Source organism: Mandrillus leucophaeus, unplaced genomic scaffold (assembly GCF_000951045.1).
Source record: "Mandrillus leucophaeus isolate KB7577 unplaced genomic scaffold, Mleu.le_1.0 Scaffold190, whole genome shotgun sequence".
Lineage (NCBI taxonomy): Eukaryota > Metazoa > Chordata > Mammalia > Primates > Cercopithecidae > Mandrillus > Mandrillus leucophaeus.
The window spans coordinates 4132546-4159819 of record NW_012101921.1 but is presented as its reverse complement, the minus strand read 5'-3'; the positions used below and the strand labels follow the sequence as shown (position 1 = coordinate 4159819).

General features: G+C 35.1%; 1 protein-coding gene across 1 annotated transcript in view; it reads right to left on the bottom strand.

The window, feature by feature from the left end:
* Positions 1-27274, bottom strand: part of CAMKMT (calmodulin-lysine N-methyltransferase) — a 406998-nt gene that overhangs the window by 362360 nt on the left and 17364 nt on the right. Inside the window, exon 3 of the mRNA XM_011978214.1 lies at positions 17328-17392. Coding sequence (XP_011833604.1) covers positions 17328-17392 — 65 coding nt within the window. The remainder of the gene's footprint in view (positions 1-17327; positions 17393-27274) is intronic.

Here is a 27274-nt window from a genome sequence, read left to right as displayed (position 1 = left end):
GAGCACAGAGAGCTGTCATATGCAGTGCCAAGCCTGCTGAAAGCTGTGAATGGAGCAAAATTATTGAGAAAAACTCACTAAGACTCCAGGCTCTAAACTAAGCACAAGGTAATGATAGCCCACCAGAACAACTGAAGATAACTACAGCAACAACAAAACCAAACTCAGTTTCACTACTGACTAAATTGACTTAATATCCTACACTAATGACCTAACAGAAGAGGCATGCCCACTTTTGGGCATGAATCTTATTACCTTAGTCCCTGCTGTCCTTTTATATACAATGTCTGGAATCCAATTAAAAAGCACAAGAGACTGTTTCAGTTAAGTAGACAGAAATTATAAGGAATAGCATAGGTATAAAAAAATAATTTGGCTGGGCACAGTGGCTCACGCCTATAATCCCAGCACTTTGGGAAGATGTGGTGTGGTGGGCAGATTGCTTGAGCCCAGGAGTTCTAGACCAGCCTGGCTGGGCAACATGGAAAAACTTCGTTTCTACAAAAAAATACAAAAAACAAGCTGGGTGTGGTAGTGCGCTTCCATAGTCCCAGCTACTTGGGAGGCTGAGGGATCCAGGAAGTTGCAGATGCAATAGGCCATGATGGTGCCACTGCATTCCAGCCTGGGCAACAGAGTGAGACCTTGTCTCAAAAATAATAATAATTCAATGTTAATAAACACTTTACAATTAAACTCCCCAGAAAACTTACCATTAAAACAACAACAACAAAAAAGATAAACAAAACAAATGTGCTAAACACACACACACAAAGACACTGGGGTGGTATTAAAGAGAAACTCAAAGGTGACAATTCTAAAATAAAATATGTAGGTTGAAACTATCTGTAAGTATCTGAATAGGAATATCTCTTATAATAAATCAAACTTATAACTCTAAACTCATCATTTACTAGGGCACAATTTAAACAATAGCTGTTACATAAATTTCCCTTTTAAAAAATGGTAATTGTTTTTAAAAAACAGACTTAAGGCAAAATGACAAAGACACTTGGTTAGGAACATTTGGAGCAAAGCTCTAATTGAAAGCAGAGAATATAATTAGAGGCATACTAAAACACAAAATGAAATGCCCAACTGTCAGGTGAAACATGAATTCTATTACCTGCCTAGTATCTTTCCAATACATTTCTTTTTGTCTAAGTTGGCCAGACTCAGTTTCTGTTGCTCACAACCAAAGAACACTAACTGACATAACTAGATGCCCCTGGTTCCAAGTTAAATATGGTCTGTTGAAAATGGGGCATCTTTAACTATGAAATTGATTGGTTCAGTTACCACAACAAAAAAGGCTTAAAGTTTAGGCAAAAATTTTAGGACAATACTGAATTAATATATAAAAAGCCAAAGTCTTCTTTCTAATTATTACCCAGCAATTTCTGTTAGAAGTTTGGGAACAAAATCAGAGTTCAATATATATTTCATAGGCATGAGCTATCAATTCCTTCTTTCCAAAGGCAAATTATGATCTAATTCATCATTTGGTTTCTTATGCATATCACTTTCTGTGTCTCTTTACAGCTTTAAAAATGAGTTATTATTATCTTGGATGAGTTGACATTCATTTTCTAAATATTCTATTTTTACATTTTTTTAAATCTTCATTACATTTTCCCCAAAAGTAACACATAATTGAAACAAATTAAGTACAAAGATTAATAGAGATAAAGTTAATTTTTCTTCTACCCCATTCCTTCAAGTTCCAATTTCCTAAAATAACTAACTTTGATAAATTGGTATATATGTCTTCACAGCTTTTTGCACATTCATTGAGTTTCTTTTTATTAAAATGAAATTACATTTTATGCATTACTCAACACCTAAAAATACATCTTGGACATCCCTCCAGAATACAGCATATAACTCAATCCATTCTTTTTGATTGCTATATAATAATCCATTATATGGACACACCATAATTTTTCCAACAATTCCATTAGTAATGGAAGTATAGCTGTCAGACTGTTCCCAAGTTATTTTCCTTTCCAATCCAAATAGTGCTATATTTAACATCCTTGCTCATATGTCTTTACAAGCTAGAGGACTGATACCTAAAAGTGGGATTATTGGGTCAAAAGAAATGAAAAATGATACTTAACCTCTTTTAAACCTTGTATTTAGATAGATTTTAATATGCACAAAAACACAGAGAATAGAAACTAATTAGCTCCCATTTATCTATCGTTCATTTTTTACAATTGCCAAATTTCAATGCTCCCTTTTCCCCTTGTCTAAGAAATTTAAACACTACACGTTTTAGTATTTCTATCTCCATGAAAGACTCTAAAAGTTTATCAAAATCCTTTCTGGAGCATTCGTTATATAGTAACCACCAGCATTTATATTCTCTTTAATATTATACATAACTTTTTTTTTAAAAAAGACACTCTTAATATTCACTTTCTGCTCCCACTAAGCTCTTTGCAATGGAGAAACAGCAGAATCAAAGCATCTAAGACAGTAGAAAAAGAAACTAGGAAAGATCATCCTAAAAGCATAAAAAGGCCTTGAGAAGGAACAATATCAGGCAGGCACACAGGTATATTAAGTGACAGAGGCAACAAAGAGAAAGAAAAGAGAAACATTAAGTAGATTTTTAAAAGCTAGCATTAGCTGGTAGGAAAAGTACTTAAGGGATTGCTGGTGGTCTGAGTGGGAAATTTAAGCAAAGAAATAGCAATTCATGAGGAATAGGGCATGCTATTTGAATGTATTTTTGAACTAGTTGCTTAAAATATATTGCACTGATCAAAAGACTAGATGAATGGCAACTTAGTGCTCTCCTAGCAAAAGATATCTGGAGGGGAAAATATCGCCAATACGTAACATTTTAAAAATAACATTTATGTCTTTTAAAAGATGAGTAACATCCCTACTAAAGAAGAACAATGCAAAATGCATACATATGTACACATACATGCAAAAGTGACACTAATATGAGCATGTTCTTGGAGGGGGGAAAAAAGCCATGTAATGAAATTTTAAATGCATTGTAAATTATTTTGTACGGTGAATATTTTCTAAAATAATCATATCCTAATTTATTTACTTAAAGTGTGGTTTCCTTTTTTAAATAATAAGTTCACTAATCCACAAAGCATATATTGAGTATTCATTATATGCCAGGCACTGTAAAAACAAAACATCACTCCTGCCTTCTGGAAGCTTACAGTCTAGTAAGTGATTTAGACATAGTTATAATACAATGTGATATGTTTTAATGGTATATTAAATTAAAAAGTCTACAGGTAAACATAGAAAGGACCGATGAACTGTAGCTTAGGAGAGTCAGGAAAAGCTTTATAGGTGACATTTGAGTTGAATCTTGAAGGCTGAAGAATTCAGAAATGAGGGAAGAAAGAATTTCTAACATTTATGCAAAGCCTTGGTGATTTATCTGAATACATGTAAACTGGAAATGCTGTTCTAGTGTAGATATGACAAGAACCATATGTAGTCTAATTAAATGAAGTATTAAAAATTTTATTACCTTATTTTTAAGTGGTTATAGCATTTATGTGAAATTAATGTACATGAGTGCACATACGTGTATATGCGTTAAAGATGGTAACTAAAGATGTTAGAGTGAATCTACATATCAGCTTCCCCCTCTTCCTGATACCCCACCTAAAATAAAAGTAAGTACGTTTAAAAACAAAATGAAGGTTCATAAAGGCACAAAAAGCTGAATCTTAAATTAGCAGTCGTGAGAAGCTAAGAAGCAACCGGAGTTACAGGTTTATGAGTAGGGATAAGGATGGACTAAACACAGAAGAATTTGTTGAAAATCTACTTACAAAACAATTAGATCTTGAAATCTCATCTCTTATTCCAAAGATATGTGCAACCATCTCTGCTCCATCCTGTCAGATGTCTTCGGGTCTAGTCACTCCAGACTGGAGGGCATTTGTGCAGCTCAAGGAGGTTGGTGGTAGGGAAGGTAAAATACTTTTTAATTGGGGGTTGAGTAACTGATTGGGGGGTTGAGTAACTGCGGACTCTTCTTCCTATCCATCTTCCAAAATGCTAGCTGCTAAGGTATACATACTTCCCAAAGCAGCAAGCTCAAAAGTGTTTTCTCTGATAAACTGGCCAGCTCAAGGGAAACACCATATGGACATCCAGGGTTCCCCAAGAAACAGCCTAATCGATCATCCCACAGAGGAAACTGTAATATCAGTGTTCCTCCCGGTCAGTTTTATAGTACACAACTCTTAAGGATCACCAGAAATGTAATGAAAGCCTCTACTGTAACAGAGACCAAAGAAAAGAAACAGACAAAGCGATTTAAAGGAAACAAAGACTATAAAGACAGGGAAAAAAAAAAAAAACTTTCAGTAATATCTTCAAAAAATGCAAGAAAGGCAATTAAGAAATGTGAAAAGAATGCTATGGGGGGAAAATCTAAGAAAAGAGAAAAAGAACTTTTGGACATTAAAAAGCATAAAAATAGAAATAAAAAAACTCAACAGAAAGGTTAAAAGACAGTAAAGAAAAAGTAAAAAAAAAAAAATGCAAAAGATGAAAAGATAATTAGAGAACTGTCCAGGATGTACAACGTTCAAAAATGGAAGTTGCTGAAACAGAGAAAACAGAGGGAAGAAAGTCATTAAAAGAATAATTCAAAAAAATTTTCCAGACTGAAAAATATGACTTTCTAAATTGAAAGTGCCCAAGAAATGTCCAACACAATGTTTGAAAATAGAGCCACACAAAGATACTTTATCATAAAATATTGGAATAATGGGAATAACAGAAGATTCAATCAAAGGGAATCAACAAGTTTCATAAAAAAGATAAGTTAGAATAGCATTGGATTACTCAAATGCAACACTAGAAGCTACGACACATTACTGTAAAACTTTGAAGGGGAAATTGTTTTAAATTCTATCATTTTATATACAACTAAAGTAACACAAGTTCTCAAAAAATTACTTCCCCTTACTTTCTCAGGAAGCTATTGGAGTTTATAATCCTCCAAAACAACAGAGTAAACAAAAAGGAAGCCATGGAATTTAGAACAAGATACAAAACAAAAGCAATGAAATGAATACTCAAGATGATAGTGAAGGAAGATGTCAAGATGTTTGTTGCAGGTGTAGAGGCCAAACTGGAAGAGGTCAGAAGGCTTCAGAAAAGACTCCAAGAACAAGAAATTGATCTACATATAGATAATTTTAACTGAAAATATATTCAACCTTAAAAATGTACAAATAAAATCATGTCCTGAGACAATATGTTCATGCCATTACATTCACATTTAATGTAGTTAGTCAAGCCATTTTTTGCCAAAATTCTCAAAATTGTTAGCAGGGTAAATTATTCATTGGTGAAGCAATGTAGCTATTTGAAATTTTTTTTTTTTTTTTTTTTTTTTTTAGACGGAGTCTCTCTTCGTCATCCAGTCTGGAGTACAGTGCAATCTTAGCTCACTGCAACCTCCGGCTCCTGGGTTCAAGAGATTCTCCTGCCTCAGCCTCTCAAGTAGCTGAGACTACAGGCACCCGCCACCATGCCTGGCTAATTTTTATATTTTTAGTAGAGATGGAGTTTCACCATGTTGGCCAGGCTGGTCTTGAACTCCTGACCTCAGGTGATCCACCCACTTAGGCCTCCCAAAGTGCTGAGATTACAGGTGTGAGCCACTGCGCCCAGTCTTTGCATTATTTTTAAAACATGTTTGCTGGTAAGACTTCAGATATAGTTCACAGAAATCATCCAAGTACCTGGATGCATCAGATACTGAGATATTTATCCAAATTTAACATGCAGTAGTTTCTTCAACATGTGTAGAAAGAATGTTTTATTCCTTTGTACTTCAAAGTTGATAAATCATTTGGGAATTGAAAATGCAGGACAGCACATAATAGGAACTTAATAAACACTTGTTGAGATTGCTCTTTCTGTTCCAATCTATAAATAAACAAGAACCAAATGAAGATCAAGTTAACGATGTATTTTATATACATACATATATATACACACATATAAGTGTACATGCACATACACACATATACTCACAAATATTTAAAACTTCTCCAGTAGCTCTACTTTCAATTTCAATTTTTAAATGCATTTCACAATTTTAACTCAAATGAGTATGTTTCAAAAATATGCTTTCTTGAAGGTACTGGCTGTTGAAAAATATTTAAAATAGTGTTAGCTTATTTTTTATTAAATAAAATAATATAAATATTTGTTAACAGCTGTTGCCATTCAAGGACAGTATGGGAAAAAAAAAAAATTCCCAAAGATTAATGATTAACCTGTTGAATTTTAAAAAAAGGTTTATCACCAAAAAAATTTTTAAGTATTTCATTTAAATAGCTTTGATAAACAAAATGACTAATGAGAACTGGCTCATCTTAAGTAGATAACTAAATATACAAAGTTTAACATCTTAAATGTTTTCAAATATACAATATGCATCAGGAGTTGCAAATTTGAATGTCCTTGGGCAGAGTGGTGAGTGCCAAGGCAAAATAAAGACGCTGCTCATTCCAGATAATGATTACCATGTAAGCTTAGACTCAGGCCACTAGATCATTTTTTTTTTCTCTAAAAGAAACTGAAAAATCGACATTTTTATGTGAATATTTCTGATTTTTAAATCCTGGTTCTGATTTTTAAAAATTATTGTATTACCTAAATAAAATATGTATGTGTTCTAAACTCAGTTTCTATTAGTTTATAGGGCTTGTCTTATATGTCCTTTAAAATTGAAACTTAGATTTACCTCTCCGTTATAGAGAATATATTAATATATCAAATATAAATACACTTGTGTAGAATGAACAGATTTGTTTGGGTATGACTTGGGATTCAAATGAATCAATGCATACTTACTGAATACCACTCGGGTCAGGCTTTGTGAAAGGTACTATGCTGGGATAAAGAGGTATAAATGAATATAAATAATTAAGCTTCGAATCTTTCTCTTTCCTTTTCTTCTAAACATACACATATAATTTATTATCCAAATCAGAGCACTTTTGGTAGTGAAAGTAGGCATTGTTAATAATTATGATATGATAAGAACAAGTGCGACCATGCCAGGCAAACAGGGCTGTATAGTCACCCTAACTAAAAGAACTTGGTCTGTTTCTGTCTCTTCTTCCTCCAGTTTGCCTACCCCAGGCTCACCTCCTGCAAGAAAAATCCTGCCTTGACAGACTTCTTCCTCAGTTCTATCATGACAAAATCAGAAGGAAAGGGGATAAAATGGATGACAAGAATTTTCTTATGATGGATACAAGAGTTAGAATTGTTTTCTTAGTATTTTTTTTCCTTGATTATTTTGTATTTAAGAGGAGTAGAACCAGCAGCAATGTGAGATGGCAGTAGATGAGAGAGGGAAAAAGGAAATGGTAACAAATCTGTGGGAAATAAAAGAAAGATCAAAGAGGGCAGTAAGAATCAATGCCCCCTCCCCCAACAAATTTCTTGTTATACTAATTTCTCTGTTAAAGAAATTCAGAGGATAGGCACAAGCAGCGAAGAACTTGTGGTTTTCATCCCACACATATCATTTCTTACTTGTATCTAATGGCAGTCCAGTCAATCCCCACTAAATTCTGATTAAGTCGTCAAATATTAAAATAAAAACAAAGTCCAGGATTAACCAAAATATCATTTGTCTGTGTTTGACTATCACACAATTAAAAACAATACTTTTTTGTAGAAAGTCAATCAGAAATTAAGTGATACAGAAGTCTGATCTTCAACACCCTGGAAGGACAAAGGCTTAAGACAAACTATGAATTTACCATTCACAGCAAAGACTACACCTGATCCAGCATACTAGGACAAGCATTTTGTGAGCATGTGGCATATCTATAATTACATAAAACATGCACCTTTTCAATCTCATACACACAGAATGATTGGAAAGTTCTTATTCCTTCCTGCAAACTGTTCCCACCTCCCAGAATATAATGAAAATATTCAGACTCAGGGCTGAGTGGAGAGTAAAAGTTCAGAGAAGAGAATATGTTTTTAACATGGAGTATATACACACAAACACTAAATTCATTCAATCATCAAATATTTTGTTCTTATCAAGCATTGACAAAAGTAGTGCAATATACGCAGTTCATATAAATGTCCAAATATAACAATTCTCCGTGGAAAGACTATCCACAATCCAAACAACTTGGTTAAAATCAAGAATATCCTTTTAGTTGAGCTCTTTGTGTGATTTACGTATATGTAAGCACTTTTAAAATATACAGCCATAAGTTTGAGACGTACCTTAGAGAAGGGGCTATGTTAAAACATCACTTGTTATTACTATTGTATTACTGTTACAAAAATCAGCACTTCTCAAAAAAAAAAGAAAAGAAAAGAAAAAAGAAAGAAACTGAAGTAAAACAAAGCCCGCATTTGGTTTAAGACTATTAAAAGAAAACGCATTCTTTCTCCCCAAATCCCTACTCCATTAGATTGTCAACTACCTTGCAGAAACCCTGGAGAGCCCATTTTTCCTTGACCTTTAATCAGTCTCCTCTGAGACACAATCTGCTGCACGGAATTCCATTTGCCAAAGTTATTTTCTGGCCCTTCAAGTTACCACTTTCGGTTTCAATTCCCATCACAAACTTTTAAATTTCATTTCTCTCCATTTTGGAGAAATGTAGCCTTTAAGAAATAAAGTAGAATAGTTAAATTCCTGTGCCACCACCTACTAAATCTTTAAGCAAATTACCTTGTTCTGGATATCAGTTTCCTCACCCCTTGGAAAGTCATTAAGATTATTAAACGGGACAGTACTTACAAAGTTCCTGACAAATACTGCAAAGGATGCAAAAGTAATGGTAGCTATTTAAAAGACAGACAAAGGAAAACTACTCAGTATTTTTGCTTAGGGGAAAAATAAAAAGACTTTGTTGGCATATTTTGTGCTAAAACTTGGAAGTATCTATATTAGGAACATCCCTTTAGATATTTAAAGGAGGGAGAAACTAGCAGGTTTATGACAAAGACATGGACTAGCTCTCTATTTTATTGCACTGATTAAGGCATATGAATCTACAAAGGATTATAGGGTTTATTTCAGTCAGTTCCCACGATAGCAACAAGTTCTATTGTCAAAGAACCATTCCAATTCTGCGGTTTCTGATTTCAAATAGAAATTTTTAAAATACATTAAAAAGAGACTTCTTGTTCCTTCTCTGATAATTGATAACAAATGTGTAGGGCTCTGTTTACGAATTAGGGGCATGCTTACCCAATTTTGAGCCAAAAGAAAAAACTGTCCTGACAAGTGTGGAACTAAGAAGTTGGAGACACATGGCTAGGGAAACTACCATCTAGCAACCAAAGCCAACCTCCAGAAATTCTAACACAGACTAAGAATCAAAGACTACATGTACATTATGATGCTAAAGAGGGACTAAGAATCCAGTGCTGTGCTGCATAACATCCGCGCTCCACTGGCTTTCAGGTCCACTATAATCCCAGGGCTGCTGACCATTACCCATGCGTTCTAACCACATAATGCATTGATGACCTTATGTATTTATTTTCTAACACAACTTTTAAATGTTCTAGGCCCAAAGCTCAATATTCTGCCACTGACTGACTTTAACCTCTTTGTACTTTCCCAACCTAAAAAAGGGCTAAAATGATTTGATCCCTGATTATCTCATACGTGTAATGGGGGACTAATAACATTAACATCTAACATGCTGTGAGCTCCTTCAAGAGAAGCATTATTTTAAAATAAAATATTGTATACTTTTTCTTTTTTTTTTTTGAGATGGAGTCTCGCTCTGTCACCCAGGCTGAAGGGCAGTGGCACAATCTCGGCTCACTGCAACCTCCGCCTCCTGGGTTCAAGCGATTTTCCTGCCTCAGTCACCCGAGTAGCTGGGACTACAGGCACATGCCACCACGCCCAGCTAATTTTTGTTATTTTTAGTAGGAATGGGGTTTCACCATGTCGGCCAGGATGGTCTCGATCTCCTGACCTTGTGATCCGCCCACCTTGGCCTCCCAAAGTGCTGGGATTGCAGGCGTAAGCCACTGTGCCCAGTCAATATTGTATACTTTTTCACTGGTAAAATGAATTGCTCCTTTTTTTCACAATGCTGTCCTAAGCAATTTGAGATTTTATCATAGCTTTCAGTCAAAAAAAAAAAAAAAAAAAATACTCAGTTTGGAAATTAAAGAGTAGTTTTTCAAATGAAAATAGCATTATTTTTTTCCAGTTATAAAAGGAATATACGCCAATCCCTCCCAGGTTCAAGCGATTCTCTCTGTCTCAGCCTTCCCAGTAGCTGGGAGTACAGGCACCTGCCACCACGGCCGGCTAATTTTTGTAATTTTTAGTAGAGACGGGGTTTCGCCATGGTTTTTTGTTTGTTTGTTTTTTGACACATTGTAATTTGCAATTCCAGCTACTCAGGAGGCCGAGGCAGGAGAATTGCCTGAACCTGGGAGGCAATTGCTTGAACCCGGGAGGCAGAGGTTGCAGTGAGCTGAGATCATGCCACTGCACTCCAGCCTGGGCAACACGGCGAGACAATGTGTCAAAAAACAAACAAACAAAAAACCATGGCGAAACCCTGTCTCTACTAAAAATTACAAAAATTAGCCGGGCGTGGTGGCAGGTGCCTGTAATCCCAGCTACTGGGAAGGCTGAGGCAGAGAGAATCACTTGAACCTGGGAGGGATTGGCGTGTATTCCTTTTATAACTGGAAAAAAATAATGCTATTTTCATTTGAAAAACTACTCTTTAACTTCCAAACTGAGTACAAAGCCTGGCTAATTTTTGCATTTTTCGTAGAGACGGGGTTTCACTACGTTGGCCAGGCTGGTCTCGAACTCCTGGCCTTAAGTGATCCACCCACCTTGGCTTCCCAAAGTTCTGGGGTTACAGGTGTGAGCCACTGCGCCCCTCCTGGTTTCATTTTTTTTTCTTTTTTTAGAAGGGGAATTATTCGTTGAAAGATATGGATATTTAAAATTATGAAAGATACAATCAGACTGCCTCTGGAAAAGCGGAATTATTTTTACCTCCTCCCCACCAATAGTGTATGAGAATACCCAGTTCCCTACAATGTACTGGTTACTGCTTAACTTCTTTCATCTTCGCCAACCTGATAAGCAAAAATTATCTCACTTTTAAAATTCACTCCCTCAATTCCTAGTAAAAAACCACTTGATGTACTTAGAGAACATTGCTATTTCTTTTGTGAAATACCTCTTCTTAATTTTTTGGCTATGTTTTTCTCTATCTTACAGGTTTTCAGATTGTCTTTTTGTTATGGATTTGTGAGAGCTCTTTACAAAATAAAGAAAATACATCTTCATGTGAATATATATCATAAATAATAATTGCCAGTGTGTAATTTGTATTTCAACTTTTTTGATGTCGCTTTTTGAATAAATGGGCTTTAAATCTTAATTTAGTCAATCTATTAATCTTTACATTCATGGTGTTTAACTCACACCTAGAAGGACCTTCTTGATTTCAATATATTAAAATTATTCATCTGAAATATCTAAGAGTGTTATGACTTTTAATTAAATACTTAACCCATATTAAATTTATTTTGGCATATAGTATATAGGAGGGAGTCAGCTTTATTAGTTTCCTAAATTCCTAGGCAATGGTCCCAATACTATTTATTGAAGAATCCATCCTTTCCTCTCTTACTGAAATTGTATCTTCATCATACGTTAAGTCACATATATTTAGGTCTTTGTGAACCCTTTATTCTAAAACATTGATTTATATGTGTATTTCTGCAATAATGCCACGCTATTTTAATTATGTAGCTTTACACTGTTTTCACATAACAAAATAATGTACGATATTAAAGCAGAATGGCACACATCAAAAACATCTTCTATCTTGTATTATTTTCCGATAACAAAGGTACTGAAACTCAAGAATGAGACAGATGATATTATTACTAACCATAAAAAATACAAATATTATTTACAGTTTACTTTGTACTTTCACATTATCTAATATTATGTTCACCTCACTATAAAGTAGTTATTGTTTCCTATTCAATTTTACATAAGGGGTTAAGATTTGTACAAAGACTTGTCTACAATTACATAGCTAATAACCAGCAGAGCTAAAACCTGAACTTTATACCCCATGTACCTTCCATAACCACTCTAAATTAAAAACGGAGCAATGACCCATAAAAACCCAACTTTTTCATTTTTTAATCAAACTACTTTACTGTGTACATGTATATATCTGTATATAAATATAGATATACAATGCATATATGTATATGTAGATATATAATGCATATGTGTACACATATACTACATATACGCATTATATATCTACTTATACATATATACATACATATGCACTACATATATAGACATCTTTATTTGAATAACATTCGAAAATCCAAGCTGACACTCTTGAAGCTTTGATAATTTCACCAACATTCCAAACCCTAACTTTATAACGTAACAACAATGAAGCAGAAAAACTAAAAATTTAGACCATATTTCCAAATAAACTATTACCTTTGGCTTCCTAAATACAAGTAAAAAGTGAAAACATATAATTTTTTTTCCTCTAGAAAAACCAGAAAGATAAATATTTGATTTTCTTTTTTTACAGAAAAAGTCTTGCTATATTGCCCAGGCTTGCCTCAAATTCTTGGGCTCAAGCAATCATCCAGCCTTAGCCTTCTGAGTAGCTGGGACTACCCGAACATACCACCACACCTGGCTTTTATTTTAATGAGTCTCTCTTTCAATAATAACTGATACTACCCCAAAAGAGATCAGTTTTAGATACATCACAAACAGACAAACAGATCCTGCTATCAGACGACTAGGAAGCAAAGTCTATAGCTGTGTGCATTAAAAATCCTGGTCAGGCCAGGCACAGTGGCTCATGCCTGTAATCCAAGCAGTTTGGGAGGCTGTGGTGGGTAAATCACCTGAGGTCAGGAGTTGGAGGCCAGCCTGGCCAACATGGTGAAACTCCGTCTCTACGAAAAATACAAAAATTAGCTGGACATGGTGGCAGGCGCCTGTAATCCCCGCTACTTGGGAGGCTGAGGCAGGAGAATCACTTGAACCTAGGAGGCAGAGGTTGCAGTAAGCCGTGAATGCACCATTGCACTTCAGCCTGGGGGACAAGAGTGAAAATCCATTTCAAAAAAAAAAAAAAATCCGGTCAGTCTTAGAATTCACTGGGGAAAAAAAAAAATCATCATTGTCACATGTAGAGTAATATATGGCAGAGGGTCTACAAATTCCTCCAGGAGATAAAGCGACACCAACTACCACAGGGTCCTGCCATGGAGCTCAACCAGGAAAAAAAAATTTTTTCAAAGAATAGTAGAGAAATTTTACAAATACATCCCCCAGACTTAAGCTGCAACATTTGCCAGGAATCCTGTTTCACAATGATAATTATTGAAATGATGTAACTACTGACCTCCTATCCTTTACAGGATTATATACATTATATTGTACATAGTTTATAATAAATTATATGAAGTACTAACACTTCTGTTCATACTACTAAACGAAGGATGTGCTAAAAATGTTCAAATGAATCTATTACAGACCCAAGCATAAGATGAGATGTTATAAACAACAAATAGTTATATTAGATACTATGATATCCAAATTTGGATCAAGTAAGCACTGTGGAGAATTACATTTGTAAAAATTCCTTTCAGTAGTGGAAAGAAATGACTTTGGAGAAAAGGAAAATGATTTTGGAAGAGACAGCATGGTGCAGCTTCTTTCACCAGAGGTCAGAGGACTAGCTAGAAAGGAGCCCGTGCCCACAGAAAAAGCAGAAGCAAGAAATTTGCTACAATGCTTGTAGAACACTCCCTTGTTATCCAAGGTATCCGAGCGACATACCAAAGGAAACACAGAAGCAGCCAGTACCTCATCTGAGGTGAAAGATGTCATCCTATACTTTTCCCTAGGTAGCCTGCCAGCATGTCTTTCCAGGCACAATGAATCAATAGTAGATACAACCTCCTGACCCAGAAGTTTTGATATCTCAAAAGAAAGTAGGTTCTCAAGTAGTAGAAACCAAAGAATGAAATATACATACCTATTCCTAGTTAAAGGTAAGCACTCTCAAAATGGTTTGTTTTCCACCATAGTAAATATAAATACATAAAAAGAAGGTTGGGGTCGTATATCACACAGCAATAAATCAATACGCAGAAGTGATTCATTCTGTACGAGATTCCTCTTAATTTCTTCCCACAACATTCAAAGAAATTCAGGCAACGAAAAGTTACCTCAAAAATATAAAACACTTTGCAATTCATACATTTACAATCACAAAACTTCTAAACAAAAAAAGTAAGTACAAAAAAATTATCTTTTCTAATAGGAAATAAGCTATCTAGAGGTTTCATTTATTTTCCAAAATTAGAGATTTTTCCATGTCTTTTCACTTAGAGCATAAACCAATTCAGAAGGTAAGACTGATATTTTCATCTTTGAAAATTTACAATGAATACAACCATTCCCTGATTTTCAAAATGAATTTAAAATTGAAATTAATGGTTCTACTAAACCATGACCATACCGTTTTTACTTTATCTACACATATCAGGTTTTTGTGACTAGAAAATGTTTTAATTAAGCTGTTTTTTCTATTACTAGGAAGCATTATTAACCTAGAAACAAATTCCTAAAATAAATAGATAATTCCATCTATTAGTTCTCTCATCTATTAGAAACTTTTTTCCTCATTCTAATTGTCCTTTAATGTACTACCATGGTGGTGATTTCCAAACTGATACTCTTGTATGGAACTTTAGCTCTCTATCAAAAGTACTTCTTTATTTAAAGCTAGAAGTAGAAAAATTAAACTGTTATTTTAAAAAATTAAACTAAAAAATCAGCCAGGAAAAATCTATTTTTTTTGTATTTTTGAATTACTGAATAGATTAGATTAGAAATAAATCAAATAGAAATATTTAGACACATCTTCATATGTTGACATGGTAAAAGCTTAGGGTTATTATTTGAGATATTTATCCTAATTATATTGGGCTATGACAAAGAATTATGATTGTGGCGCCCTCTGCTGGGTTTTCTAGTCACAAACCCAATATCACTATTGGCATAAGAAAATCAAATTTTTGAGGCATGAAGTGAAAAATTACTTTTTCAGTCCATGGTTACTTTACGTCCAAGATTATATAAAAGTCATAATCAATATTTACTTTATTGGAACAGGACTTTACCAATTTATCATTAAATGAAACATATAGATTTTTCCATTAAAATAAAAAGAGTAAACATAAAAAGTACACAAACCAACATATTTTAATAGGTCTTATTTTTGTCACCACTTCTATCACTTAACAATATATTCAGGTTTTTAAGACAATATTTATAATGAGGCATTTTAATAAACAGCTATTTTGCTAATTTTATCTAATTTTTCTGCCTTGTTAGTTCAATTAAAATAGTATAAAACAGAATAACCCTAATAATATTATCTTCTTTATTAGAAAAAAAACAAAAGAGGTTATATAGGTACTCATCGCCACTAATAATTAATAGCTTCCATTTATTGAATATCAACTCTGAGCCATGCGGTATGTTATGTACTTTCTTTATAATATAGCCAGTCCTAAAAGATGAAAACAGTTGAGGTTCATAGAGATGACACAAATTGCTTAAGATGAATTTCAGAGCCAAAAGTCAAATGCAGGTGGGTATCATTCCAAAGTCTTAAATCTTTCTACCAAACAACAGACAACAATTAAAAAAAACACCCTTAATATGCAACCTTTCCATTTGTTCATGCAACAACAACACGGGGTATGGAACAAGTTGACGGGAAAAAATGTTAGAGAAGGATAAGACAGTTATTCATGCCTAAAATAATAATCAATGCCTTTAGGAAATTATTTTTATTTTACATAATGCTGCCAGCTAGGGGCCCTATTTCATACTGAGTCAACTGGGAACAATACTTGACTTTTACATTACTGAATCAGAAATTCCACATTTAACATTCTAGAATCATTTTCTGAAATTACATATGTGTAAGGCTAACTTAATGATATTTAACATTACCTCAGAACTAAAAGAGTATGTATCCTCAACCATCATTGATATGCTTTGCCCAGTCCTTGCTTAGACCTAATAAAAATATGAGATATGCCTAAGTGGGAAAGAATTCACTAAATGCCAACATGGAGAAACTAAAAGGCATTCTGGTTCAAGTTGGTGTTTGGAAAATTAAAAAAAGAAAGAAAATTTTAAAAAGGCACATCTGTCACTATCCATGAAAAAGAAACCTATATTATTTTAGGTACTTAGGATAATTTAAGGACATTTATAGATTCCTTAGTGAATCACAAGCATTTTTCTATAAAATCAAAAGCTTATCATAATGTGGACATAAGAACAAAAGTACTTTTGAGTATTACTGAACATAATTCTACACAAATCTATTCATTTGATAAAGCTGCATTGTTAAGCCAAAGACACTACCTAAATTCAGACAATAGTTAACTTTTCCGAAATTTTCTTTGAGAAAAACAGTATAAGTACTATTTTCACATTTAAAATGGTCATATTTCATTGACAATTCACTATCTTAAGGGAAATGTCCTATACAAAAAACATAAAAAGTCCATAGCTCTTACGATGGTATTCTGTTTAACTCAGTGACATAAAGGTATTCTTGGCTGATTTCTTTCATCACATGAAATTAATTACAAGAATTATAAGAAATATTTAAGTGATTTTCTCAGTGGACAAATCTATCACCACTTAATCAGAAGCTTGGATGAAAAGGCAATATATTCTATAATATTGTAATACTGCGTCAAACAAAAGCACTCTGGTATTAATGTATAGTAGCATCAAGAAAAATATGTTCTGGGTTTATTCTACAGTGAAAGTAAACAAGCAAGAAATGGCAAAGAAAGCACCCAAAACAAAGCAAAGAAAGAAGAAACAGCCCCACTATTGAATTCACTGAGGTCAAAATGTAAACAAAAATAAAAGGGACAGTACTTCAGTGTCCAGTGTCCTTTCTGACCTACATTCTCTCTCTCTCTCTCTCTCTCTCTCTCACTCTCTCTCTGTCTGTCTCACACACACACACACACACCTGCAAAGTGTAAAAACTGCAGTATCCCATTTTGTCGGTGTACCTTATAAAAGACATATTTTTCAGCTGAAGACAGTAAAACTTTCTATTTTATATATATGCATACATTTAGTGAGCATAAAAAATATTAGTGAGAAGAAAACATCAACTATAAATTCACTTTGTAAAACACTAAATATATTTATATAGAGTGAATGTGTAACTTACAAACATTTCCTGTATTGTCAAAGCTGGTAAGGACATCTTCAACATTCAAGGATCCACTATTATGCCTAGAAAGAAGTAAAGCGTTTGCTTTAATGATTCTGAAAAGTTAACATTTTTAGTTTTCAAAAAAGCTGAGACTGAGACTGTATATTATGATACATCCAACAGCAATAAATTATTCCATGCTATATTTTAAGAATATTTTCTGCCCACTAGAGGGAGAAGGAAAAGAAAAACAGTATGGTCCTCAGAATATTTAACATAAAGACTTTTTAAATGATAAATCTACATCTTAAAGTACTAACAAATAATATTTACTTGTTGTGTTTTCATTATATAAAGGGAAGTTCTTAACCTTTTTAAAGCCAAAAAACCCACACAGTATAGAGAATCTTCAAGTTGAAAAATCATCACCTTCCAGAACCACACTCAACAATACATAAATTTACTCTATAACAGCACAAAAAATTCAGAACTTCAGTCACAAAGAACTAGCCAATCTTCAGGTCTGCTGTTCCATCTACAGGCAGTTATGAATGTCAGTGAGCAAAGTTTTTGTATCTTTTGCCCACTAATCTGAATTCTAACACCTTTAATTCTAATCCCTCTTCACTTAACTCTTAAATATTTGACTTGACATTGATATTTGATTAATACCTATGAAAAATACTCTTTGTTATATACAAATAGACTCAATTGTGCAATAGGTCATAGAGTCTGAGTTTCTCAGGGAAAAAACAAATTAGTGCTAATCTATCTACAATCCTCTACATTCTCTCCCAGCTGGAGTTCTTTAGAATGTTATAAAAGTTTATAATAACCATTGATAATTCATAAACATTTACTTCAACATTCACTTTGTCATTTACAATTTGTCATAAATGATATATAGAATTATGGACTGAAGTGTGCCTCCTACTTCCCCCAAATTCTTACGCTGAAGCCCTAACCCTGGTACCTCAAAAGGTGACTATATTTAGAGATAGGACTTTTAAAGGTAATTTAGTTAAAATAGGGTCATTAGGGTGGGCCCTAAAGCAATGTGACTGGTTTCTTTATAAGAAGTGGGGGTATTGGGAATTTCACCCCCATCCCCCACAGCAGCAGCTACAGCAAGACCCAACCAAGGAGTGTCTGAGCTCACACATACCTAGCCCTGCCCCTACCTGATGGTCCTTCCCTACCTACCCTGATAGCTGAAGGCAAAGGGCCTTCTTGGGAGGTCTAGGGCCCCACCCACCGCCAGTTCCTCTCCATACTACTACAGTTGATGTTCTCTGGAAAGCGCCACCTCCCAGCAGGAGGCCAACCGGCACAAAAATAGAGCATTAACCACCAAAGCTAAGAACCCTCACAGACTCCATTGTACTCCCCTGCCCCGCCACCTCCACCAGAACAGGTGCTGGTATTCACAGCTAAGAGACCCATAGACAGTTCACATCACAAGACTCTGTGCAGACAACCCCCAGTACCAGCCCAGGGCCAGGTAGACTCACTGGGTAGCTTGAACCCAGGAGAGACAACAATCACAGCAGTTCTGCTCATAGGAAGGAAGCCACATCCAGAGGAAAAAGGGGAGAAGAGTACTACATCAAGGGAACACCCAGTGGGACAAAAGAATCTGAACAACAGCCTTCAGCCCTAGACCTTCCCTCTGACGGAGCCTACCCAAATGAGAAGGAACCAGAAAAACAATCCCGTTAATGTGACTAAACAAGGCTCATTAATACCCCCCAAAAATCACACTAGTTCACCAGCAATGGATCCAGACCAAGAAGAAATCCCTGATTTACCTGAAAAAGAATTCAGGAAGTTAGTTATTAAACTAATCAGGAAGGCACCAGAGAAAGGCAAAGCCCAATGCAAGCAAATCCAAAAGAAAAATATAAGAAGTGAAGGGAGAAATATTCAAGGAAATAGATAGCATAAAGAAAAAACAGTCAAAACATCAGGAAACCTCAGACACACTTTTAGAAATGTGAAATGCTCTGGAAAGTCTCAGCAATAGAATTGAATAAGTAGAAGAAAGAAATTCCGAGCTCAAAAACAAGATCTCAGAATTAACCCAATCCAACAAAGACAAACAGAAAAAGAATAAGAAAATATGAACAAAGCCTTCAAGAAGTCTAGGATTATGTTAAATGACCAAACTGAAGAATAATCGGTGTTCCTGAGGAAGAAGCTTGAAAAACATATTTGGGGGAATAATCAAGGAAAATTTCCCCAGTCTTGCTAGAGACCTAGACATTCAACTACAAGAAGCTCAAGCTCTGGGAAATTCATCACAAAAGGATCATCACCTAGGCACATTGCCATCAGATTATCCAAAGTTAAGATGGAGGAAAGAATCTTAAGAGCTCTGAGACAAAAGCACCAGGTAACCTATAAAGAAAACCCTATCAGATCAACAGCAGATTTATCAGCAGAAACCCTACAATGCGGAAGGGACTGGGGCCCTATCTTCAGCCTCCTCAAGCAAAACAATTACCAGCCAAGAATTTTGTATCCAGTGAAACTAGGCATCATATATGTAGGTATCATATATGAAGGAAATTGCAGCCTTTTTTAGACAAACAAATATTGAGAGAATTTGCCATTACCAACCCACCACCACAAGAACTGCTAAAAAGCTCTAAATCTTGAAACAAATCCTGGAAACACATCAAAGTAGAACCTCTTTAAAGCATAAATCACATAGGACCTATAAAACAAAAATACAAGTGAAAAAGCAAAAACAAAAGAAACCAAAGTACTCAGGCAAGACGAGTAGAATGAATGCAAGGGTACCTCACATTTCACTACTAACAATGAATGTAAACGGCCTAAATGCTTCCCTTAAAAGACGCAGAACCACAAAATAGATAAGAACTCACCAACGAACTATCTGCTGCCTTCAGGAGACTCATCTAACACATAAAGACTCATACTTAACTTAAAGGGGTGGAAAAAGGCATTTCATGCAAATGGATACCAAAAACTAGCAGGGGTAGCTATTCTTACATCAGACAAAATAAACCTTAAAGCAACAGCAGTTAAAAGAGACAAAGAAGGATATTATATAATGGTAAAAGGCCTTGTCCAACAGGAAAATATCACAATCCTAAACATATATATACCTAACACTGGAGCTCACAAATTTATAAAACAATTACTAATGCCAAAGAAATGAGATAGACAGCAACACAATAATAGTAGGGGACTTCAATACTCCAGTGATAGCACTAGACAGGTCATCAAGACAGAAAGTCAACAAAGAAACAATAGATTTAAACTATACCTTGGAACAAATGGACTTAACAGATATATACAGAACATTTCGTGCAACAACTGCAGAATAAACATTTTATGCAACAGCACATGGAACTTTCTCCAAGACAGACCATACAATAGGCCATAAAACGAGCCTCAATACATTTAAGAAAACTGGAATTATATCAAACTTTCTCTCAGACTACAGTGGAATAAAACTGGAAATCAACTCCAAAACGGACCTTCAAAACCATGCAAATAGATGAAAATTAAATAACCTGCTCCTAAATGAGCACTGGGTCAAAAATGAAATCAAGACGAAAATTAAATTATTCAAACTCAATAACAATAATGACACAACTTATCAAAATCTCTGGGATACAGCAAAGGTGATGCTAAGAGGAAAGTTCATAGCCCTAAACGCCTACATCAAAAAGACTGAAAGAGCACAAACTGACATTCTAAGGTCACACCTCAAGGAACTAGAGAAACAAGAATAAACCAAACCCAAACACAGCAGAAGAAAGAAAATAACCAAGATTAGAGCAGAACTAAATGAAATTGAAACAACAACTACAAAATACAAAAGACAAATGAAACAAAAAGCTGGTTCTTTGAAAAGATAAATAAAATTGATAGACCATTAGCAAGATTAACCAAGAAAAAAAGAAAGAAAATCCAAATAACCTCACTAGGAAACAGGAGATATTGCAACTGACACCACTGAAATAGAAAAGATTATTCAAGGCTACTACATTTATGCACACAAAGTAGAAAACCTAGAAGAGACTGATAAATTCCTAGAAAAATATAACTCTCCTACCTTAAATCAGGAAAAATTAGATACCCTGAGGCACCCAGCTAGCCCAGTCAGTAAAGCATGAGAATTAGATACCCTGAACAGACCAATAACAAGCAGCGAGATTGAAATGGTAATTTTTAAATTACCAATAAAAAAAAAGTCCAGGACCAGATGCATTCACAGCAGAATTCTACCAGACATTCAAAGAAGAATTGGTACCAATCCTTTTGACACAATTCCACAAGATAAAGAAAGAAGAAACCCTCCCTAATTCATTCTATGAAGCCAGCATCACTCTAATACCAAAACCAGGGACAGACATAACCAAAAAAAGAAAACTACAGACTGATATCCTTGATGAACACAGATGTTAAAATCCTTAACAAAATACCAGTTAACCGAATCCAATAACATATCAAAAAGATAATCCACCATGATCAAGTGGGTTTCACACCAGGAATGCAGGGATGCCTTAACATATGTAAGTCAATAAATGTGATATACCACATAGACAGAATTAAAAACAAAAATCGCATGATCATCTCAATAGATGCAGAAAAAGCATTCGACAAAATCCAGCATCCCTTTATGATTAAAACTCTCAGCAAAATTGGCATACAAGGGACATTCCTTAATGTAATAAAAGCCATCTATGACAAACCCACAGCCCACATAATACTGAATGGGGAAAAGCTGAAAGCAGTCCCTCTGAGAACAGGAACAAGATAAGGATGCTCACTTTTACCACTCCTCTTCAACATAAGTCCTAGCCAGAGTGATCACAAGAGAAAGAAATAAAGGGCATCCAAATTAGTAAAGAGGAAGTCAAATTGTCACTGTTTGCTGATGATATGATCATTTACCTTGAAAACCCTAAAGACTCCTCCAGTAAGCTCCTAGAACTGATACAAGAATTCAGCAAAGTTTCCAAATACAAGATTAACGTACACAAATCAGTAGTTCTTCTATACACCAACAGCGACCAAGTGGAGAATCAAATAAAGAACTCAACCCTTTTTACAATAGCTGCAAAAAAATAAAAATAAAATACTTAGGAATATACCTAACCAAGGAGTCAAAAGACCCCTATGAGGAAAACTACAAAACACAGCTGAAAGAAATCACAGATGACACAAAAAATTGGAAACACAACCCATGTTCATGGATGGGTAGAATCAATATGGTGAAAATGACCATACTGCCAAAAGCAATCTACAAATTCAATTCAATCCCCATCAAAATACCACCATCATTCTTCACAGAATTAGAAAAAACAATTCTAAAATTTATATGGAACCAAAAAAGAGCCTGCAGAGCCAAAGCAAGACTAAGCAAAAAGAACAAATCTGGAGGCATCACACTACCTGATTTCAAACTATACTATAAAGCCATAGTCACTAAAACTGTGTGGTACTGTTATAAAAATAAGCACATAGACCACTGGAACAGAATAGAGAATCCACAAATAAATCCAAACACTTGCAGTCAATTGATCTTTGACAAAGTAAACAATACATAAAGTAGGGGAAAGGACACCATTTTCAACAAATGGTGCTGGGATAATTGGCTAGCCATATGCAGAGAATGAAACTGGATCCTCATCTCACCTTATACAAAATCAACTTAGGATGGATTGAGGACTTAAATCTAAGACCTGAAACTATAAAAATTCTAGAAGATAATATTGGAAAAACCCTTCCAGACATTGTCTTAGGCAAGGATTTCATGACCAAGAACCCAAAAGCAACTGCAAAAACCAAACCAAAACAAAACAAACAAACAAAACAAAGACAAAGAGCTGAGACCTAATTAAACTAAGGAGCTTTTGCACAGCAAAAGCAACAGTCAGCAGAGTAAACAGACAACCCAGAGAGTGGAAGAAAATCTTCACAATCTAAACATCTGACAAAGGCCCAATATTCAGAATCTACAACAAACTCAAACAAATCAGTAAGAAAAAAACAAACAATCCCATCAAAAAGTGGACTAAGGACATGAATAGACAATTCTCAAAAGAAGATAGACAAATGGCCAACAAATATATGAAAAAATGCTCAACATCACTAGTGATCAGGGAAAAGTAAATCAAAAGCACAATGCGATACCACCTTACTCCTGCAAGAATGGCTATAATCAAAAAGTCAAAAAACAATAGATACTGGAGTGCATGCTGTAATCAGGGAACACCTCTACATTGCTGGTGGGAATGTAAACTGGTACAACCACTATGGAAACAGTGTGGAGATTCCTTAAAGAAGTAAAAGTAGAACTACCATTTGATCCAGCAATCCCACTACTGGGTATCTACCCAGAGGAAAATAAGTCATTATTCGAAAAAGACACTTGCATGTTTATAGCAGCACAATTCACAATTGCAAAATCATGGAACCATCCTAAATGTCCATCAATCAACGAGTGGATAAAGAAACTGCGGTATATACATATACAATGGAATACTATAAAGAGGAATGAATTAGGAGCATTTGCAGTGACCTGGATGGGATTGGAGACTATTATTCTAAATGAAGTAACTCAGGAATGGAAAACCAAACATCATATATTCTCACTGGTATATGGGAACTAAGCTATGAGGATGCAGAGGCATAAGAATGATACAATGGACTTTGGGGACTTGCAGGGAAGAGTGGGAGGGGGGCGAGGGATAAACAAATATGGTACACTGTATACTGCTCGGCTGATGGGTGAACCAAAATCTCACAAAACACCACAAAAGAACTTATTCATGTAACCAAATACCACCTGTATCCCAATAATTTATGGGAAAAAATTAAAATTAAAATTAAAAATTTTTTTAAGGGGTCAGGTGTGGTGACGCATGCCTGTAATCCCAGCACTTTGGGAGGCTGAGGTAGGCGGATCACGAAGTCAGGAGTTTGAAACCAGCTTGGCCAATATGGTGAAACCCCACCTCTAATAAAAATACAAAAATTAGCTGGGTGTGGTGGCGTGCGCCTGTAGTCCCAGCCTCTCGGAAGGCTGAGGCAGGAGAATTGCTTAAACCTGGGAGGTAAAGGATCGAGTGAGCCGAGATCGCACCACCCCAGCCTGGGCAACAGAGGGAGATTCTGTCTCAAAAAGTAAAAATAAAATAAAACAAAATAAATTATCAACTGAAAAAAAAGAGGAGGTAGGACACAGAGAGACAACAGGGTCATGCACGCACAGAGGAATGGCCTCTGAAAAGGCAGTGTGAGGGCGGCCATCTGCAAGCCAAGGGAAGAGGCCTCAGAAGAAACCAAACCTGCCAACACCTTGATCTCAGACTTCTAGCTCCCAAAGCTGCAAGAAACTAAATTTCTGTTGTTTAAGCCCCCTAGTATGTGGTGTTTTGTTTTGGCAGCCCAGCAAACTAAAACATAGTAAGAGAATACGTGTATATTGTATTACCCTTTCCATAAAAATAGAGCTTTTCTTTATTTCTGCCATAGAGGCCCAGATCTTTGACAGGGTGATTAAATGAGATGAAAAAAGTTATTTGCAATCTGACTGACCAAATAAGCACTAGGCCCCAAAGTATTGTAATCTAAAAAAACAAGGTCACCAATCACAAATAAAACAATCATAATAACTTAAAAATTCTTTGTCTTCTCTGGGCCTATAAGATTCTACATATAGATGAGGTTATTTACACTAATATGGAAAACTACAGTAAATACTGAGATAAGATGAAAAGGAGCAAAATATTTAACCTCCAAAATGCAAGATGACTCACGTCTATAATCCCAGCACTTTAGGAGGTCGAGGCGGGTAGAATCACCTAATGTCAGGAGTTCGAGACCAGCCTGGCCAACATGGTGAAACTCCATCTCTACTAAAAATACAAAAATTAGCCAGGTGTAGTGGCAGGCACCTGTAATCCCAGCTATTCAGGGGGCTGAGGCAGGAGAATTGCTTGGACCTGGGAGGCAGAGGTTGCTATGAGCCAAGATGGTGCCATTGTACTCCAGCCTGGGTGACAAGTGAGAAACTCTATCTCAAAAAAAAAAAAGAAAAGTAAGATGAAACTATTAAAATTATCAACAATACAGTATAGAAATAAAAAAAAAAGTTTTAATACAAAAGCAATATGTGGTTCCTTCAAGAAAAAAACTGCTCATAATCCTAACATGGAGAGATAACATTAGAATTTTGGTATGCAGCCTTCAAATCTTATTCTATGTTCACATATTCCTTTTATTAAAGAACTGAAAGCACTCGTCCATATTGTTTTGCAATTTGTTATTCACCAATTATAAACAGTTTTATTATGTTACGTATTATAAACAGTTTCCCACATCGTTAAGTAATATCCCATAACATGATTTTAATGGCTCCAAGTTCAATGGATGTCTGCACCATAATTTATTGAACCAGAACTTTATGTTAGATTTTAAGATTGTGCCCAATTTTGTGCTATTGTGCACATTGCTGCAGTGAACATTCTTGTGGAAAACATCAAATCTATTTCTGATTGTTTACTTAAGATAAATTGCTAAAAGGGGAATTGTTTATGGCCTAATTTTAATAAGAATATTCTCTTCCTCTTGCATCTCTCTCTCTCTCTCTCTCTCTCTCAAATATCAGGATGAAATAAATATTTGTAATTAAATCTGAAACAAGTATAAATAACATGCACATATTTTGTAATAATGGTAAATTTTTTTATATTTCTAGAAAACAAACTAAGATAATAGAAGTGAAGTACATGTTTTAAAAGTTAAAAACACTATTCATAATAAAAAATTTGATTTCCAGACTTATCACTGAAGCAAAACTTGTCATTCTTGAAAGCATTATTTCTTTTTTGAGACGGAGTCTCGCACTGTCACCTGGGGTGGAGTGCAATGGCGCGATCTTAGTTCACTGCAACCTCTGCCTCCCCGGTTCAAGTGATTCTCCTGCCTCAGCCTCCCAAGTAGCTAGGATTACAGGTGTCTGCCACCACACCTGGCTAATTTTTGTATTTTTAGTAGAGACGGGGTTTCACTATGTTGGCCAGGCTAGTCTCAAACTCCTGACCTCGTGATCCACCCACCTCAGCCTCCCAAAGTGCTGGGATTACAGGCGTGAGCCACTGCTCCCGGCCAAAAGCATTATTTCTCAAAGCAAAGAAACAGAAAGTTTACCCTATGACCTTTTTAAGGGGGTAGGCAGTGGAGAAACAGTAAACCTCATCCTATACCTCTAAGATACTTATAAAAATAAAATCAATTATCCATGAAATTATCAGGGTTTAAAAACCCTAGAAGATGGCATCTTATGAAAGAATAATGTTAATAATCACTATTTTCAAAACTATAAGAAGTTAGTTCTCCTTATATGAAAACTGCTATCAATGTAGTATGACAAAGATTCAGTTTGGTTACTTCAAGTTCCCTTTCATTTGTTCCAAACTTAAGGACTGTTCTTTTTCACTGAGTCATCTATTTTATTCAAGCATCAATTCTATAAGCTCTTGTCTAGTCTTAGTTTTTCAGCTATTTACCTAGGTCCTGTCTGATCTCTGTGATTCCATAGTAATGCCTATGATGAAAGAAACTTCTCAAACTTAAATCCTTAAAAACTTCAGTCTTAGCATTATACTTGTAATTAATGTTATGTAACAATGACAATTTTTTGCCAACATATTCAGAGTATAAAAAGTTCACTCTATCTTTGTCCTAAACTTCAAAGCTTTATCCCAAACCATTACCAATGGCCAGATTCTTCTCCCCAGGGCCTAACAATTTTTTTCACAAGCACTTAAAGCTATCCTAGAATTGAGGAACTTTGAGTTTCTTCCTAAAAATGGCCTGCTGAGTAAGGACTGAGGAACAAGTCACTGGGGCAGATAATTATTTGAAGAGGGAAAAAGAAAAGCTGCTAGAGGAAAAGTCTGAAGCCTAAATGTGTCAAG